Source organism: Ovis aries, chromosome 11, assembly GCF_016772045.2.
Source record: "Ovis aries strain OAR_USU_Benz2616 breed Rambouillet chromosome 11, ARS-UI_Ramb_v3.0, whole genome shotgun sequence".
Lineage (NCBI taxonomy): Eukaryota > Metazoa > Chordata > Mammalia > Artiodactyla > Bovidae > Ovis > Ovis aries.
The window spans coordinates 43403772-43422112 of NC_056064.1; the positions used below are offsets into that span (position 1 = coordinate 43403772).

General features: G+C 49.5%; 2 protein-coding genes across 3 annotated transcripts; one reads left to right on the top strand and one right to left on the bottom strand.

Moving 5' to 3' along the window:
• Positions 1-563: 563 nt before the first annotated feature.
• Positions 564-13855, bottom strand: DUSP3 (dual specificity phosphatase 3). 2 transcript variants are annotated; one of them, XM_042256028.1, is made up of 4 exons: positions 13692-13855; positions 12491-12647; positions 10317-10543; positions 564-4269 (listed from the first exon to the last, which is right to left on the bottom strand). In XM_042256028.1, exons 1-4 carry the CDS (start codon positions 13762-13764, stop codon positions 4064-4066), a joined length of 663 nt encoding a protein of 220 aa, XP_042111962.1. In that variant the 5' UTR covers positions 13765-13855; the 3' UTR covers positions 564-4063. The 2 variants fall into 2 exon arrangements, with proteins under 2 accessions (XP_042111962.1, XP_014954296.1); XM_015098810.3 differs by lacking the exon at positions 12491-12647.
• Positions 13856-15367: 1512 nt separating this feature from the next.
• Positions 15368-18113, top strand: CFAP97D1 (CFAP97 domain containing 1). The gene is made up of 5 exons (XM_027975445.3): positions 15368-15491; positions 16043-16113; positions 16372-16490; positions 17432-17555; positions 18057-18113. The coding sequence occupies exons 1-5, from the start codon at positions 15368-15370 to the stop codon at positions 18111-18113; spliced, it is 495 nt and encodes a 164-aa protein (XP_027831246.1).
• Positions 18114-18341: the final 228 nt, after the last annotated feature.

Genomic DNA, 18341 nt, shown 5'->3' on the forward strand with positions numbered 1-18341 from the left:
GAGGCTCTTTTTCTGCCCAGGCTCTGTCTGTCTAGAGCAAAGTCACCCAGTTTTCTCTCAGTTTTTTATTCAGAGGGGGAGAAAAAGCAATGCTTCTTATAAAATAGTTAGTGCTAATGGAGGAATTTATAAAACATCCAGGGTCAGGGGGTGTTTAGGGACTGCCCGTTTGCAGGATCACTCAACTCCTAAAATGCCACGCCGTCATCTTCATGTGAGATGACCCTGAGACTCACCCCTATCCCCTTTCTTAGGAACATAAATCTTACCTGCTTCATTGGCGGTGGTGGGCCACTCCAATCAAGAATATTCCAATCAGTTACACAGTAATAAAGCTGGAATTCTTAAAAATTAAATAAAAAGATTATTCCTAAGCCAGGAATTTTCTGGTACTGGAGAGATGTTCAATAAATATTTAGTACATGAATATAATCATCACAGAACCTATAACTAGATCAGGAGGGTGAATTTTTAAACGATGATCATTAGAAAAAACAAACATAAAAGCTAAGCATAAAAGTATAAAAGAAAATCAACTATGATAAGAAGGACAAAAAAGACCATTTCTTCATAATATAAGACATTTATTGTGGTTACAGTTTTAGTGTTTTAACACTGATTTGTGATATGACAGACATTAAACTTATTTTTTTAAAAACCAGTTTAATACCTTTCCCTTTTCTGTCCAGAAAATTGATGCTTTCACAATCAAATTACCCTAAAAGCTGACAGCAGGTAAGTTAAGCTTCCAACCAATCTGTTCTCTCAACCGGAGATGGCCTCTCTTTCCAATCAGGATAAAATCTTGACTTGGAAGGGCCATCATTGTCAGCTCTTCAGTGATTCTTGATGCCAGTTTTATGACAGAAAATTTCCTGCGAGAAAAGCTAACATCTTCATATTTTAAGATCAGTGCTTATTTCGATTAAAACATTAGCATCTTAACATTGTGACACAAAAGGCACCAACATTTTCCCAAGCATCCATCACCATGAGTGGAACACAGCGCCACCTGCTGGTCATCATGTTGTTACACACCCTATAATTTCCAGGTGGCGGTCCAAGTCAATGGGGATTCTTGTAACAATGCGATGGTGTCAGAGCCAAAAGGGACCTTACAGGTCTTCAAGTTTAGTCCCCTTGCTTGAAAGATGGTGATTTCTGCTCTCCAGCTAACTTGGAGTGGCAGGGAAACAGACCAGCCTGTGGAAGATGTACTGCTTCAGAACTGAGAAGAAAACCATTTGGTGCTCTCATTTGGTCTAGATGGGGGTCTCCCAGTCAAAGAAAGAGACCAGGTCAGAGGAGGGGAGAGAGGCACCCTGAGTTTCTATTCCATCACTTCCCGGTGGCAGAGGGGGAAGCTGTCCAGATGAGCATGTGTTGGCTCTTACACAACAGAAGTTGATTTTGTTTTTACTCAAAGAAGTAGGAGCCACATCTCGTGAAGGAAATATAGGGTTTCTGGGACTAAAGACTATGAAGAAATCCCAAGTTATCAGCAGAAGAGTAGCCCCTAAGTGACGGCAGTAATTCTCCCCATGGCCTTTTCTCCAACATGTCCCCACACAAAGAGGCCTTCAAAAGGTCCTGTCAGCAGACCTAAGTAGCTGAGGCTGTCCTGTGTGAGGACCACCACCTGGGCGTGGGAGAGGGACCCCAGCCCCAGCTCCTGAGCCTCTTCCGGAAGTGGAGCAGAAAGCTCTGACTTAGGGATGCTACGTGATTCCGAGAAGAGCCACACATCCTAACCCAAACGGGGACCCACATTTATTTTTCCTGCAGCAGGCCCCTCCCCTCCCCCGGCACCACGGCTTGAACTCTTGTCCACTGGCTACAAAACTAACTGACCTCGTGCATGGGGGCTGGGTCAACAGCATGCGCAGTGCACCCAGACCTTCCCGAGGGCTCATTTCCTGAGGAGGAGAGTAGTAGGAGAGGAAGAATTCAGCTTCAGAGAGCAGTCAACCTGAAGTTTCACCTCAGCTCTGCCTTTGAGCTGGGAAGCCCTGAGCACCCCACCCCTAATCACTCTGAACCCCAGTTCCTTTTCTTAAAGGTACCAATACATGAAGGAGCCCCACACCAAGTTAATAAGGTTATTGTGAGGATCAAGTTAGATGAAGTGGAAGAGTTATCTGGCCTCTGTGAGGGACACAGTGGGGGAAAAGGCCATTTCACTTGGGTGGGTCTATGGGGGCAGCCTGGTATCTGAAAAAGAAGACAGATTCTAGTCTGTTCGGGGCTGCTGCAGTCACAGAGCAAAGGGGACATCCAGGCTGGGCGGTGCTGCTTCTGTCAAGTTAGAGATCATTACCCCTGGGTGTTAAGCCCCAAGGCACACCTGCCTCTCCTCCACCTAGCTGGAAGCTTCTGGTCAATTCTCGAAAAGGCACATTTCCCACCTCCACATGGTCAGAACCACTGCCTGAACTGAAACTTAAAACTGAATTTTAAATATTCAACAAAAGTCCCTGATATTTCATTTCAGGTAAGACTCCTTTGCAAATCCTTGCAAGGGATCCTACCACCAAGTCAGGCTTCTGGGAGCTTGATAGACCCACCAGAGCAATGCCTTGCGTATATTTGGTACTCAAGAAAAGAAAAAAAAAGTTTAATTCCACAAACTTTTATCAAACATCTATGTGCTAAGGGCCAGGGGGCAGAGCTGAGGACCACCTCTCTGCCATTAGGAAACCTGAAGACAACGGCACCGCATCACTTGCCCTGATGACAATTATCCCAAGTGCTAACAACACTGTGTTCAAACGAAAACTCCTCTGTTCTGACAAATGTGTACACACGTGTGAGTGTGAGTGTTCATGGCTTCCAACATCATCCTAAAAAGTCCTTGCAAAGGCTGTTTCTTTTCGTTTCTTTGCTCTACCATCCATAAAGGTGCCATTTGGACATTCTGTCATGTTTCCTTTCTGCCTGGCTGAGTCATTTTTGCTCCCAAGGCTCCAGGACCTTTTCTGGCAGCAGAGAGCTGTAAGAACTACCTGTGAGTGGGCAGGGTGTGAGCCTGGGCCCGTTCAACCCCCTGTTTGTCCAGCCACTGGCTATGTTGCTCTCACACACACACACAACACACGAGCTATAATTGGCCAATTTCCTCCTCCTGTTCTTGGAATAGCAACTGAGACAAAAAGCAGTGAGCACGAGTGGCTTGGGCTCGCCAGCACTATAATTTAGGACAAAACCCTTGTAATTCTCCAAATGGTGGGGTTTTTAAATAGGCTGGACTTCAACACCCTGTTTTCTAAAAAAGAAAAATAAAACCCTGCCTAAGGAACTACTCTTCTAACGGACCAAGGGACTGAGAGCCGAGTATCCCTAAAAGGCGGATTCTGAACTCAAGCCTTCTAAGGAGTCACATTTTTCAAACTATTGATCTAGGAGAGTCCTTCACGGGGGGGGATGTGTCTGCCCACACAAGGGCCTCTTTGTTTCGGTATCTTTAATCCTAAGGAAATCGTCAAAATGCAGTTACTTGATGAGCATTTCCACCCACGGACAACTGACCCCAGCCAACTTCAGACCTCATGACGTGTCTCTGTGAGCAGAGCATGGACGGCTGTGAAGATTCGGGGGAGACAGACACAGTGGGGGGAGGGGGCCCACATTTGCATAGTTCCTTTACAGAGCCCCACTCAGGAAAGGGCCCAGGGGTGGGGGCTCGGAGTAGGGGACGGGGGAGGTCAGGAGGGGCCCCTGTGAGCATCTCAGGCCTTGCACTTCCACAGACCTCTTGCCCTGGGTCGTCCAGGAGAAGCACGCCTGTCGCAGGCCTTCCCCCTCTGGGCCCCCACCTCAGGGTGAGGACGTCACAAACTGCAGGCACAGGACACGCCAGGGAGCAGGACGCCCTCCTCAGCAAGCTTCTTTATATGCTCCCCAGGGGAAAAGCGGCCCAGGGCCGTGTTGGGACAGACGTGTGGGCAAGTGCCTGGTGATTCTGGGAGCAGGGTACACTGTGTTTCCTAAACATGGCAGCCTGTGACATCACAACCAGGGACCCCCACCCGCGTCTGACCTCTAGAGAAGAGGCAGTGGGGGCGCCCTAGAGTTTCAATTTTCCCTCCTTGACGAGTCTGTCATTGAGCTGGCAGAGCTGGGCCAGGAAGCCGTCATTGGGGCCGATCTCACGGTTCTGCCTGACGATGCTCAGGGCGGACTTGACATCCATCTTCTGACGCATCATGAGGTATGCGATGACGAGGGTTGGGGAGCGGCTGTAACCCTCACGGCAGTGGACCAGCACTCGGCCTGTGAGAGACGGGGACGTGATGAGCTGGGGCTGGCCCACCACACCTCAACTCTAGTCAGAACTCTTCCCAGGACATGCACATGCAAATTACACTGCCAGGCCATCCTGGGCCCACCAGAATGGCTAAGATGGCAAAGATAAAGATAAAACACACAAAGCACTGTCAGGGATGTGGAGCATAGCTAGGACTTTGATCTGTGGCTGGGGAAAGTGAAAAGGAAAAGTGATAGTTGCCCAGTCATGTCTGACGCTTTGCTAGGACTTTGATCTGTGGCTCGAGAAAGTGAAAAACAGAGTGACAGACGCTCAGTCATGTCCAACTCTTTGTGACCCCATGGACTATTCAGTTCATGGAATTCTCCAGGCCAGAATACTGGAGTGGGTAGCCATTCCCTTCTCCAGGGGATCTTCCCAAACCAGGGATTAAACCCAGGTCTCCCACATTGCAGGCAGATTCTTTACCAGCTAAGCCACCAGGGAGGACCAAGAATACTGCAGTGGGTAGCCTATCCCTTCTCCAACAGATCTTCTCTACCCAGGAATTGAACCAGGGTCTCCTGCATTGCAGGTGGATTCTTTACCAGCTGAGCTACCGTGGTTGGGGAGGGGATCATGGCTTCAGGAAACCATGTGATGGGATCTACTCAAGCTGACCATGTGCATCCCCCAGGGCCTGGCAATTCCATCCCAGACTCACGCCAGATAGGACTGCAAACACACGTCTGCTAAAAGAATCCCACCAGGACGTCATAGGCAGCACTAGTCACAATAGCCCCATACTGGAAACTCCCAGAGGCTGGTCAACAGAAAAGTAGATGAATACTGAGTCTGAACAGTCAACAACTTCCCAGATACAAACTGGATGAAACACACAAATAGGATGTGTATGATCCCACAGAGTAGAAGAGTCAGGGGAATCCCCTGGTGGTCCAGCGGTTAGGACACGGGGCTTCTACTACAGGGGGCACGGGTTCAATCCTGGTTAGGGGACTAGATCCCATATGCTGCGAGGTGTGGCCAAGACAAAACTGAAAAAAAAAGGGGGCCAGCAAAACTGAGCTACGCGGTTAGAAGTTTGGATAGTGGTGTGGAGGTGGGAGATGCGACACTGGGAGGAACATGTGGGGGTTCTGGGGTGCTGGTCAGGTTTAGTTTCTTGATCTGGGGCTGATAGTGAAGGACAGGGAAGTCTGGCATGCTGTCCATGGGGTCGCAAAGAGTCAAACACAACTTAGCAACCGAACAACAAAAACACGGGTGTGTGCAGTGCACTGATCTACACACTGCGATACGGGTACTAACCTACATGAATTTTCCATTTCAAGCAAAAGCAAAATATGAAAACCACCCAAATATCCATCAACAGGTAAATGGATAAACAAATTATGGAATGTCCATCCAACAGAACACTACTCAGCATTAAAAAGGCATTCCTGCTACGGCAACAGCATGGAAGAAACAAAAGAATTATGCTGAGTGAAAGAGGCCAGACCGAAAAAGCACACATCCTGTGCAACTCCATTTACACAAAACTCTACAAAACGTACACTAATGTCTAGTGATAGAAAGCAGATCAGTGGTTACTTGGGAATGGAGGATAGAGAGGAGCAGAAGGGAGAGGTCACAAAGGGAGGTGAAGGAAATCTGTGGGGTGATGGATAAACTCACCATCTTGGGTGTAGTTATGGCTTCAGAGATGTATACATATGTCAAAACTTACCAAACTCTACTATGTGTAGTTTAGGGAATGTCAATTAATGCCTCAACAAAACCATTTCAAAATAGAAGGACCGTGAATGTCAAATACAAACACAGAGAATCAAAACAATGAATGTATGTGTTAGTTGTTCAGCTGTGTTCCACTCTTTGCGACCCCAAGGACTGCAGCCTGCCAGGCTCCTCTGTCCATGGAATTCTTCAGGCAAGAATAGTGGAGTGGGTTGCCATGCCCTCCTCCAAGGGATGTTCCTGAACCAGGGATCAAATGTAAGAGACCCAATGTACATTGCAGACCGCTTCTTTACAGTATGAGCCACCAGGGAGACTATTAAATCCGTCCCCTCCCCCTGCCTGACATCATCTCCTCGTTCCCCTCCTCCCTCCAATCCAGCCAGCCAGCACCTTGGCCTGCAAAAAGTGAAAGTCTTACTTGCTCAGGCCTGTCTGACTCTTAGCGACCCCATGGACTGGAGCCTGCCTGCAATACCTCTTTTCCCAGGTGTTGCTCCAGTGTCCTAGGAAGGTCTTTCCTGCCTACCTTTAAAGAGCCACAATCCCACTCTCTATACCCTGTCATCCCCTTGCTCCCTGCTTGAGTCACCCCCATCCCCTGGGGGCCACACATGTTTTTCACTGTTTACTGTCATCTTCCCCCAAAATGTAAGCTCCTCGAGGGTAGGGATGCCTGTCTGTTTTGCTCCCTGTTGTATCCCCAGCATTGGATGAAGGAAGGAAGGGATGGTCAGGAGAGGCCAGAGCATCATCAACAAGGTTCCTCCAATCTTTTATCAAAGTGGGGAGGCCCCTTGAGCAAGAAGCCTTGGCTTCTCTTATCCCTACTCTCTCCTCACACAGAGCGCTCAGTTCAGGTCTTCATCATCTCTCACCTCTGCCCCTTCACCTCCAAACTAAGCTTTCCCTCCACCCTCACCCTCCACCAACCTACACAACAGCTGGAGGGAGCTTTCTCCAATATAAATGTGACCTGTCACCATTAGTTGGGTAGGCTAGCCACCAAAACGTTACTTACCAGGCTAACTGCCCGCAGCCCCGACACCTTTCCAGGCTATTCATGCTCACCTCTGTGCCTTCGCTCATGTTGTTCCTCCTACCTGGAACACCCTCTCCCTCTTGGCAACCTGGCAAACTCCTATTCATCCTTAAGACCCCAGCTCAACTATTTCCTTTGTCAGCATAAGGACTGAGAACCCCCAATCCTTGAAGTCATAGGAATCTGGGTTTAAATTTTAACTTGCTGGTTGTGATGGTTAAATGTGTCAACTTGGCTTGTCTATGACACCCAATTGCTTGGTCAAACACTACAAGAGATTTTGTAGATGTAATGAACACCTCCGATCAGTTGACTTTAAGTAAAGGAGATCACCCTTGATAAGGTGGGTGGACCTCATCCAATCAGTTTAAGAGCAAAAAACTGAGGTTTCCTGGAGAAGAAAGAATTCTGTCTGCAGAAGTCCTGCCTCAGTTTCCAGCCTGCCCGACAGATTTCAGATTTGCCAGCCCCATGATCACATGAGCCAATCCCCTAAAATAATAATATATTTTACTGGTTCTGTTTTCCTAGAGAACCTGGGCCAATACCCTGGTTATCACCCTATGACCCACCTAAGAATACTGTGCCTCACTTTCCTCATCTGAGCTAATATACGCATGGCCCAAGATGGCTGAAGATTCAGGGAAGAGATAAATAAAAGCCTCAGACTAGCGCCTGGCAGACACGAACATTCAATAGATAAATGTGAGCCAACACTACGAGTGTTCTGCTGGCACCTGGTGCATCGTCTTCTGTAGCAGCCCAGCCCTGTGTTTCTGTTGGTCACACACAGACCAACCCTCCTCTGCCAGAGTGTGAGCTCCTTAAGGGCAAGGACTATAGGGTATTGATTCTGGATACCCTACAATTCCCAGCATACACTAAGTGTTCAACAAATATTTGCTGATCAGCTGAGTGAATGAGTCCCCACCAACACCTCTGCATGGGCATTACTGTGAAGGAAACCTGCTGACCCAGAGTCAGACAGTCTTCTATTCCCATGACCCTACCCCCAAAACATAACCTTATTTTTCCCAATGCTCTCAGGGTAGAAATGGGGAGTTCTCCACTTCCCTGCCCAGTCACTCTCTGGCCAATGGACCCAAAGTATTCAGAGTAGGGCTCTCCCTGCTCCCGTCCTGGCAATGGGACCCTCTGCAGAGCAGCTGCCTCATTACCTAGAACCTGGAACATACTCAGCATGCACAGAACTCAGAGCCACTAAGCAAGGGGAGAGGTCAAAGTCCATCCTTCCAGGCCCCGCCCATACACTACCTCCTCCAGGAAGTCTCCCTTGATCTTCCCAGCTGGAAATGACTGCTTCCTTCTCTGAGGGTCCCTGGCCAATTCCCTCACCCCAAAGTGATGGGCCCCCAGCTCCCTTGAGCCCTGCACAGTGTTGGAGGCCAGTGTATTTCTATTGGCTCACTTGACCAATCAATCCTATAAGTATTTCCACTGGGCATTAGAACCCATGGAATTATTTCCTGTCACTGGTTCAGTACTCCAGTGTACCTGCTACATGCCTGATCTATGTCAGGTGCTAGGGAGACAGACAATGGACACAGTGGACTCAGACCGCAGGCAGGCTTCATGGATGAATGGACACTACATCCAGGGCTCAAGCATGAGGCAGCGTCTGCCAGAGATGGGTCAGGAAGATGCAGAGAGATCCCTCCAGACAAATGACCCAAACCACATGGGCTAAGGCAGGAGGTCACACAAAGACAGGTATGTTCCCAGTTGCATGGAAAGAGGAAACCATCAGGGAGCTCTAAGTTCCCTGAATGAATGACCAATGGATATACAGGAAGAGCAAAATCCATCCCCTTAACTGGGCCCCTCATCCTTGTCTACAGCGGAGTTCAGTATAGCTGGAGAGGAGGCAAGTGATGTATACGAGGCTGGGGAGGACCACAGAGGGCCTGATGATGAAGACTGTAGATATCCCAGGCAATCAAACCTCCCTCCTGGGCCCCAATTGTGTGATAACCAGCGGCTAGTAAACTCTGTCCACTGGAAATCATTGCTCTGGGGAAGCTGCTGGGACAAGTAGCATCAGGGCAGCAGAGACAGGCTAGAATCAGGGGGACAGGGCTGATCACGCCTCAGTGGGAGTCGCTCCCCCTGGCCAGGTTTGGGTGGGGAAGAAGAAAGGGGCTGGAGGAAGCGGCAGGAAGGTAAAGGCAGTTGCTGACAGAATCAAGCTAAAAGCAGAAAGGGCAAGCAGCCCAGCCTGGTCAGCTGCTGTCTGCCCTCTGGCCTTCTAGGATTTCTCTCTGGCATGCCTCACCTGACAGCCAGCATTCTAGCAGTTCTGCTTCGGTCCTGCTTTATATTTTGGACCTGCAGGAAGCATTTAAAAACTGGGCCAAAGTTTGCTGACACCCAGCCTAAGCCAATCAGGGCTGCCCCCTCCCCTAGCCAGGTAATGCATGTGACCCAGCTCTCACCAGTGAGGTGAGGGGGACTCCACTGGGTGGTTTCTAGGGGCTGTTTTATTTGTTCTTAAGAAAAGAGAAGGGGCATCCCTGGTGGTCCAGTGGCTAGGACTCTGTGCTCCCAAAGCATGGGGTCCAGGTTCTATCCCTGGTCAGGGAACAAGATCCCACATGTTGCAACTAAAGACCCCACGTGCCCACAGAGAAGACTGAAGATCCTACATACTGTAACTATGACCTGGCGAGGACAAATAAGGTAGTAAATATTAAAAAAGAAGAACAACAACAAAGAGAAACATGAGGAAGAGATGGTGGCCTCATCTATCGCTGCACTTTATCCTGTTGGGAGGGGGTAACCATATCTACCACAGCCGTCTTGGGACCACCAGGGGAGTCCCCAACACTGAGGGTGGCAGAAAAGTCCTGAAGCCACCAGAGAGCTACCCATCAACCAGCCCTGGAGCTGGTCACCTCAGGATTTTTTATCACAGAAAATAATAAATTTTCACTATTGCAGCTATCTGAATAGGGGAGCAGGGCTGGCAATCAACCCTCGGCCAAAGTCAATGCAAACACAAGGGCCCCGAGGCTGCCATACCTTGTGTCACGTGTGGTCACTTAACAGGCTGCCAGGTGAGCAGAGAGAGACCCAAAGCTCTCGGCCATTCACACAAGAGCCAGAAAACATCAGGTTTTCCAAGAAGAGGCCTGTCATGTGCTTGTTTTCTAAAAAAGTCAAGTTCAACCTGCCTCCCAGTAAAGCAACCCTACTCCAATAAAAATTGATTTTAAAAAAAGCTGCCTCCCACTGTTTCCTGGGTGGCAGGTCCCTTACCGTTCTTCTGAGCCAGAGCCTGGTCGATGAAGTCTGCCGCCTTTTCAAAGTAGGCGCTGAGGTTGAACTCCTGTGTGTCATTGGCCTTGATGCCCAGGTAGGTGATCCCGGAGTCCTTGTAGAAGTTGGCATTGGTGTTGACGTGCATGAAGGACCTGCCCTCAGCCGCATTCAAGACATGGGTGATGCCCAGCTTCTGCAGCTTGGGGATGTCTTGAGCCACAGACCTGGACAGGAAACAGCAGCAGGGGAGGATCAACTGACTACCTGGCAGCCCTCAGGGGAGGAAGATGGAGAAGACACTAAGCCTCTTGGCTCAGAAAGGAACCTTCCGTGCTCTGGCCCCTACTGGCTTCTCCAGCCTCAGCTTATGACCCTCTGCCCTCACTCCAGCCAGCTCCAATTACCTGCCGCAAATAGCCTGGGTGCTTTCATGCCCACACTGTTCCCGCTACCTGGAATGCCCTTCTCCACCTTCTTCATAAAGGTGCACCCTCTCAAAGGCAGCATTTCCTGATCTCCCCTTCATCCAGCATCGTACTCTCGATCCTGTGGTGGTGATACCACCAAGAGGCTAAAAACAGACCCAGACTCCAGACAGCCCTGTCACTTACTAAGCTTGAACAAGTCACTCAGCCTTTCTATGCCTCAGTTTCCCTATCTGTAAAATGAGGATGATAACAGTACCTATTCCTGGGGCTGTTGTTAGTGTTAAATGAGCTGTTCTATAGACAGAGCCTGACACCGTGGTCACGGCCACTATCCTAATGCTTGATCATGCTTATTTGTTTAGATGTCCAGGCTGTGAGCTCCTTGATGGAGGAACCATGTCTGCTTCATGTCCGTATGCCCTGTGCGTGCTCTGGTACCTGGCACACACAGTAGGTACTGAAGGAGTATGTGGTGAATCAGTGAAGAATGAAATCAGCACAGCCCAGCAGCCTTCTTCCTTGGATTACAGAGTGCAGCAGCCCCCTTCCATCCTCTAGAGGGATCCTTCCTGCCATAGTCCACTAGCCACGTCTCTGAAGCTTTCCTGGGTGAGTAAGCACTTGGGGAGCCAGTGGAGGTTACAAAACATTCGATCTGAATAGTCAAAGGGCTGCTTTATTTCATCTCACAACAACGTCCCAATTCAAACAGCAGTTTACACTTTACACAAGGCCTTCTCCTGCGTGATCTTGTTTGCCTGTCACATCAGCCCTGGGAGGAAGGAAGGACAGAGCTTCAACTCTGGCCCGACAGGACAGACGAAGGACGTGCATATGCTCTCAAGGGCTGCTGCATGGCAGGGCTGGGAGGAGGCCTCTTTTCTCCCGACACAAGGCCTGCTCTATCTTCCCCCTCACTCTGCTTCTCATGCCCACATCAACCACAAATCTCACGAGGCAGAAAACGGGGCTCCTCCAGGTTTCACTCTGCCCTGTGAGCCCTGATCAGGGGTCCTGATTTTGTTAAAGCACTCCTGACAGCAAGGGGTAGGGGAGAAATAGGTACTCAGTCAATCCTCCCTGTGGAGCACTCCCCATGCCCCTGTGTCAAGGTCAGATTTGCTTAAAGGCAAGGGATGTGTTTTCTACAGTGGCCATTGGCACGTGCCACCCTTGACCACCACCAGATGGTCACATCTTTGGTTTCCACCTTGGAAGTAGTGACAGCTGACTGAGCCAAACTGCCCAAGAGAGCAGGGTTTCCAAGAGTGCAAGGCCCCTTGCTGCTTGGGTGGATGGAAAGGGGCTTATTCTCAGAACTCAGCAATTACTGAGGACTCTGGATGAGATTCTGGTACCCTTTGTTAGCTATCAGGACACTGCACGCAACTGTAAAGTTGCTCATTAAAAAGGCTCTAAAATAACTAACTTTGAAGAGTCACTGCCATTCATCTGCCTTCTCAAATACTAAGTCAACATTCAACAACTTTACCATCACTACTGTGAATGATGGCTTGTCTGGTGGCTCAGATGGTAAAGAATCTGCCTGCAATGCAAGAGACCCAGGTTCGATCCCTGGGTTGGGAAGATCCCCTGGGGAAGGGCATGGCTACCGACTCCAGCATTCTTGCCTGGGAAATTACACGGACAGAGGAGGCTAGCGCCGCTACAGTCCATAGGTGCGCTGAGTCAGACGCGACTGAGCAATTAACACACACACTGTGAATGAACCTTGTTCAGTACCTGACACCAGTGATGCTCCATGTGGTGAATGAGTGATAGATGGACGAGGTTGGCCCCCATGAAGCTGGGACCTGACTTCTAGACCCCCTAGTTCCGTGATGACCCCCATTTTTGCGGCAGTCCTTGGCAAAGTAAGCATCAGGTCCTAGTCCAGGACCTGGGATACAGACATGAACAAGATATTGACCCTAACCTCACAAGCCCTCACCTGCTCTGGGCCATCATTTCTTCCTGTGAAAAAGGAGAGAACCGGGTTAGACTTGCGGTTTCTGGGCCCACGGAGCTTAGGGCCTCAGGGTCTCATGAAAATCCAATCCAACCTCCTGTGCCCTCTGGAGGCTACACAGGCATGGCAATCTATTTTTTACTTTTGGCTGAGATTTCAACACCTCTCAAAATGGCTATCACTAGTTATCTCCTGCTGCTGAGAAATTCTTACTAGTAGTTTGACTATGAGAAAATGAGAAAATCGATTTGGTAAGAACTCCTAAGTGATAAATAATAAATGCATTTCCTGGTGGCGAGAAGGTCGGCAGCCTTTGCTAAGTGATGGCTCGGGTCCTCAAGGGTTTTATCATAAATTGGGTCGTTCTAGAATTCTAGATAAATCAAACTCTAAGTGGAAGGTAGGGGGAGGAGCGAGGAAACGTGGGCCCAGATCTCTGAACCCCCAAGTTTGGGATATGTCAATTCTCCGATCTAAGCCTGCCTCGCCGGGAAAATTCCACGCCCGAATTGTGACGTCACCCCGTTGCCATGGCAGCGAAGGCAGACATTCCGCGGTGACCTCACTGCAGAACCAGGCAGCTGTCACATGACGCGCGGGCCGGAGACCGGTCGGGCGACATAGGGCCACCTGTTAAGTGAACCTGGTCGCCCCGACACCGCCCAAGGCCGAGCACCTAGAGGGTGGAGGCCTCGGGCCGGACGCTGGCTGCCCGAGCGGCCCCGGCTCTCCACCACCCAGGGAAAGGAAGGACAGAGCTGGGATGGGGCGGGGTCCAGCCCCTCCGCCCCACGCACGAAGGGTGGGCGGTGACTCCAGCCCCCGCCCAGCCCCGGCCCCGGCTTCCGGAGGAGCGACCCCGCCCCGGCTCCCCCCACCCGCTCCCGCCGACGCCCCCACCCCAGCCCTCGGGTGGGCGGGGCGCCCCGGGGAGGGGCTGGAGGGGCGTCTCGGGGCCCGAGAGAGGCGACTCACGCGTTGCCCACGTAGATCCTGGGGGTGACCTCGTTGCAGGGCTGGCTCGGGAGGCTGTAGCAGCCGCTGCCATCCGAGAGCAGGTCGTTGAGATCCTGCACGGAGAGCTCGAACGGGCCCGACATGGCGGCGGCAGGGCCCTGCACGCCCGGGCAGCCTCGAGCGAGGGGAGAGCGGCCGGGTCAGCTGGGCGGGGGCTCCGGAGCCGGGACCCGCCCCGTCCCGCCCCGGAGGCGGGCCCGCAAGGCGCGGGAAGCGGCGAAGCGCGGGCGCCCAGGCGCGCTCAGCTCCGGAAAGTATGTGCGCCGCTTGGCGCCCGGGGGACGCGGGGAAAGACCTCTGGGCCTGAATCCGGGGCGGAAATGCTGCCACCCTGGAGTTTCGGAGAGTCCTCTTCCCACCCCCCGCTGAGGCATGGACGTGCAGTAGCTCCACTGGACTAAATGCAGGGCGCAATAAAAATTTTTCTTGACCGGGGGTACACCCAAGTGTCGCTTAATTTTCTCGGGATTACAGGGACACCCGGGTTCCGAGTGTGAGCTCTGACTGCCTGCTGCGGACCAGCAGCGTTGGCTTCACCCGGGAGCTGGTCAGAAATGTAAAATCTCCGCCCCCCCCCCCGCCCCCACCCCGCCGCCCAGCTCAGACCTGCTAAGGGAGGATGTGCATTTTACAAGCCCTGCTGGGGATCCCTACGAAGGTTAAAGGCTGAGAAGCCCAACTCGGGGGCACATTTCTTCCAGCCTAAAGCTTGGGCTCTATGCAAACAAGCATGGCATTCTGGCCCTGGGCAGTGACTTAACCTCTCTGAGCCTGTTTGTTGAAAAAAAAAATGGGGGTAATAAAAGCACCTAACTCCTAGGGCCTTTTGAAAGATTCAATATAACATTCCAGGAAAGCGCCCAAGCTTTGCATAGTGAGTACTAGGTAGGTGTTCTCCCTCCAATAGCAAACTTGTAGCGCACCCTCTAGGCGCTACACCTCCTAGAGCAGCTGCCAGCCCACTACAAGCCACATGATGTCAGCAACTCATCATTTACTGAGGTCCGGCTACCAGTAAATGACCATCCTCCTCCACTGGCATGAAAATGGCAGATCTCCACACCCTCCAAAGAGCAACTGTGGTGCTGAGAATTCAGAAAACCCACATCCCGAGCCCAGTTCTGCCACTAACTTTCTCTAGAGCAGTTTGGTTGTTGCTCTGGACTTCAGTTTCCCCATCTGCAAAATGAAGACATTGAATCAAATTATCATTAAGGATCTTGTATTGATATCTCCAATAGCTGTAGTCTCACACCTTCGGGGAAACCATTGCAGTGGAGACTACACTTGAAGCCCAAGGTGTATCACAGCCCCCCCACCACCACCACCTCATGCCTTCCCACCCCTTCCAGACAACAAATTTTTTCCTGCTGCCTTTGGTGGCACCTGCATTCCAGGCAGGTGGGAAATCTTCTGAGCCTCAGTCCCCATCTTGGCTTGGACCTAGGTTAACTTTCAAAAGAGAAGCCCAGGGACAACCAGGCATGCTCCACTGCTCCTCTTTCTTCCCTGGGGACCTGTCCCTGATGTCATAACTGGGTAACTATGACAACACATCATGGACCGCTAAGTACCTCACAGAGGTACTTAGAGGCCTGGGTGCCTCATTTCAGAAGTGAGACTAGGAAGAGAAGATGAACAATTCCCTGGATTATCTGGCCTACCCTGTAATTGTCTCTAATCATAGACAGAGCACATCCTTCAGGAAGAAGCTGGACTTTGGCCACTATGCATTTCATAAGAATAGAATACAAATAGGTATGTGGGGCAATTTAAACTGGACACTATGACTAGGATTCTGAAACGGCTCACCTTAAGAGATATTGATGGTAAACCAGAGCAGTACACAGCTTTGCAATGATATGGCCTTATCTGCTGAGTCTGATCAAGACGACATTAGCGTCAGTGACAAAATTTATCTTCCACCAGGGAGTTCCCTTGATGGAAACACTCATTTAAGCTCTTTCAAGCCAAAAAGCTAGACAGAGGATGAGACTGCAGCATTCAGTAGCCAGGTTAGTCATATTGGGAAAGAGTGGGAGAAAGGCTCTTTCATTAGCTTCAAGGAACATTTCTGTCTGTAAATTTTATTTTTCTCAGCTCTCATCATGCTTTCATGTCTGCTCAAAACTCTTCAAAAGATGTCAGTTTGGGAAAGTCAACTAAACCAGAATCCCTGAACTGAATTGGTTCAGAATTCAAACTTGTAATGTTTTAATCAGTGTCATTGTGTAGAATGTGAGCAGAGTCTCTAAGGCTACTAACAGGATACCTGTGACATAACATTGCTCTCTTTCCTTCCTCTCCAGTGAAGCCTACTGTTGATACCAAACCTCCAGCAGCGCACACACATCACATCTTAAAACTGAGCAAACTGCAGGTATTTGTTCTTGCCATCTGCAGATGTACCTTATCTATGTCCCAAAGAGGTCCAGTTTCCCAGAGCCTTCTAAATACCCACTACTTCCTCCTCCTCTCCATACACCACCCCTGGATTCCTCAGCCCTGCTCTTAGTCTCCACTGTAGCCCCCAGTTTGCCCCTTTCCCATAACCCCACAGGAGGGGGATGCTCACCACTGTGAGAGGGAGCACCAGGTAGTGATGATGTCACCATGGTGGGGTGGGGTTTCTCACCAGGGTGAACAAAAGAGAATCGACAAAATTGAATACGAAAACAAGCAACTGTGTCAAAAAATCGCCAATGCCCACCGAGGCCCCGCCAAGGTGGATTGCTGGAACGAATATTTTTCCAAGAGGTAGTATTATTTCTCTTCATTTCATTTTCTGAAAGACAAAACTGACTTCCCCCTTGTTGGGTTTTAGTACTAGACACATAGGAAAGTTATCCTGAGGGATAACCAAAGAGACCATGTTAAGGAGAAAGAAAACCACCCCAAACAAGAACCTTTCTCTAACGTTAAAGAGCTAACTTTTATTCCCTAAGAGACTCTTTGGAGTCCTATTTAGAGTTTGTCACAGGAAAGCACTTTTGTAAAATGGTGATGAAAACTGGGATTTTAATATAGCATTCTTAAAATTGTTTCTGGAACTATTTGCTGAGCAACTACTATGTGCTGAGCACCAGGCATACTGAGGTGAAATGAGATGTATATTTCCTGACCTCAAAAAACACAAGGTCAGAGAGAGGGGACATTTATGCAAATAATTATGAAGTCTGATCAGGGCTACAAATGGAATGTATGCAAGGAAAGATGAGTGTGTATCTCTGTGTGTCAGTGAGTAGGGGAGAGTGTCAAGATGTCTTTCCTGATCCTTGTGTATTTAAAACCAGGTTGAAAGCTGAGGGGAGTAAGGTGAACCAAAGCTATTACCAGCTATTTGTGATTTCTGGGTAGACAAGATCTTCATCACCTAAACCAGAGATTCTCAATCCTGGTTTCATATAAGAATGCCTGGGGAGCTATTGCAAAATGCTAATCCCCAAGCTCCATCCCAGACCAATAAGGTAGAATCTTCTAGTAGGCTGCAGGGCTGAGAACCACTGGCCTTAACCTAAAAAAGCTTTGCATGTTTCCCAGAATGCGGTCTGGTTCAATAGGTTCTCAGGGCTCCGTGGAACAGCAGGCTCCCTGCACTCAGGCAGCCTGAATTTCTGACATCATAACTTCATCTTCTCCACTCCAATCTGGAAGGAGAATTTTATTCTTCACCTGTTTTAGGATTTTTTTTTTTCCAGCTTAAACAGAGAAACAAGGAACCGGGAGCTAGTGAGAATCACTGTGGAAAACCAGGGCATTCTGAAGAGGCTTGGTGATCGCAAACCACACTATGACCGCAAGTCGTCGGAGTTAGATTGGCAGGCACGTGGGTACTCTGTGATAGTTTTATCCACTCACAGAATCTGGCTGTGTTCAGAGGACAGTCAGTCTCAGGAGAGACCCCTGATTGTTGGAGGACAAAATCATGAGGAATGTAACAATCTGTAAAAGAAAAACTGCCCAGAGCCTACAAAGCTAACAGGAGCAAACCTTTCACCAGCTAAGGACATCTTGGTAGCAAAGCCATTATGTGACAGCTTCAGAAAATATCTGGTAACATCTTCCCTCATCCCTTAATTCATTTAGGTTGAATGAGCAAGCAAAGAAGATGAAGGGTATACAATTCAGTATGTGGTTGATTTGTTTCATGTAGGGACAATCCTGCAAGAGGGGGGAAAAAAGCCATCTGCAGTGTTTTTATAAACTTCCACTCTCTGGCTTTGGTCTGTAAGCCTTTTCTAAGACCCATAGGATTTAGAACTTCAACTTTCACACCAGCACCTGGGCATTGACATAAATCTTTCTGATTTTTTTTTCTTCAAGAATTCAAGACGCTATATCAGAAATACAACCAGATATCTTCTCTCCCGAGATAAATAGGTATGTCTCCACATGGCTGCTCTTTATCAAAGAACATGGTGACCACAATTGATGCCAAAGCCCTAAAACCCATGTAGATGGAGAACAAGGGACCCAACCAAGGGGTGAATTTTGCTCTTCTGTAATAGTGATTGGCCATCCACTTGGGGGCTAGATTCCATTTTTGTTTCTTCTCTCCATATAAGTAGGAAATGACTGCCTTTTGTCACCAGCTTTGAGGCTTTATGT

Excerpts from the sequence above, each read along its gene's own strand:
- DUSP3 (XM_042256028.1), bottom strand. The coding sequence starts at position 13,764 with ATGGCAGCGGCTGCTACAGCCTCCCGAGCCAGCCCTGCAACGAGGTCA. Across the intron at positions 12,648-13,691 it reads AGGATCTACGTGGGCAACGC|GTCCTGGACTAGGACCTGAT; the intron begins GTGAGTCGCCTC and ends TCTGTATCCCAG. Across the intron at positions 10,544-12,490 it reads TGGAGCATCACTGGTGTCAG|GTCTGTGGCTCAAGACATCC; the intron begins GTACTGAACAAG and ends TTTCCTGTCCAG.
- CFAP97D1 (XM_027975445.3), top strand. The coding sequence starts at position 15,368 with ATGAACAATTCCCTGGATTATCTGGCCTACCCTGTAATTGTCTCTAAT. Across the intron at positions 16,491-17,431 it reads AACGAATATTTTTCCAAGAG|CTTAAACAGAGAAACAAGGA; the intron begins GTAGTATTATTT and ends TTTTTTTTCCAG. Across the intron at positions 17,556-18,056 it reads CGTCGGAGTTAGATTGGCAG|AATTCAAGACGCTATATCAG; the intron begins GCACGTGGGTAC and ends TTTTTCTTCAAG.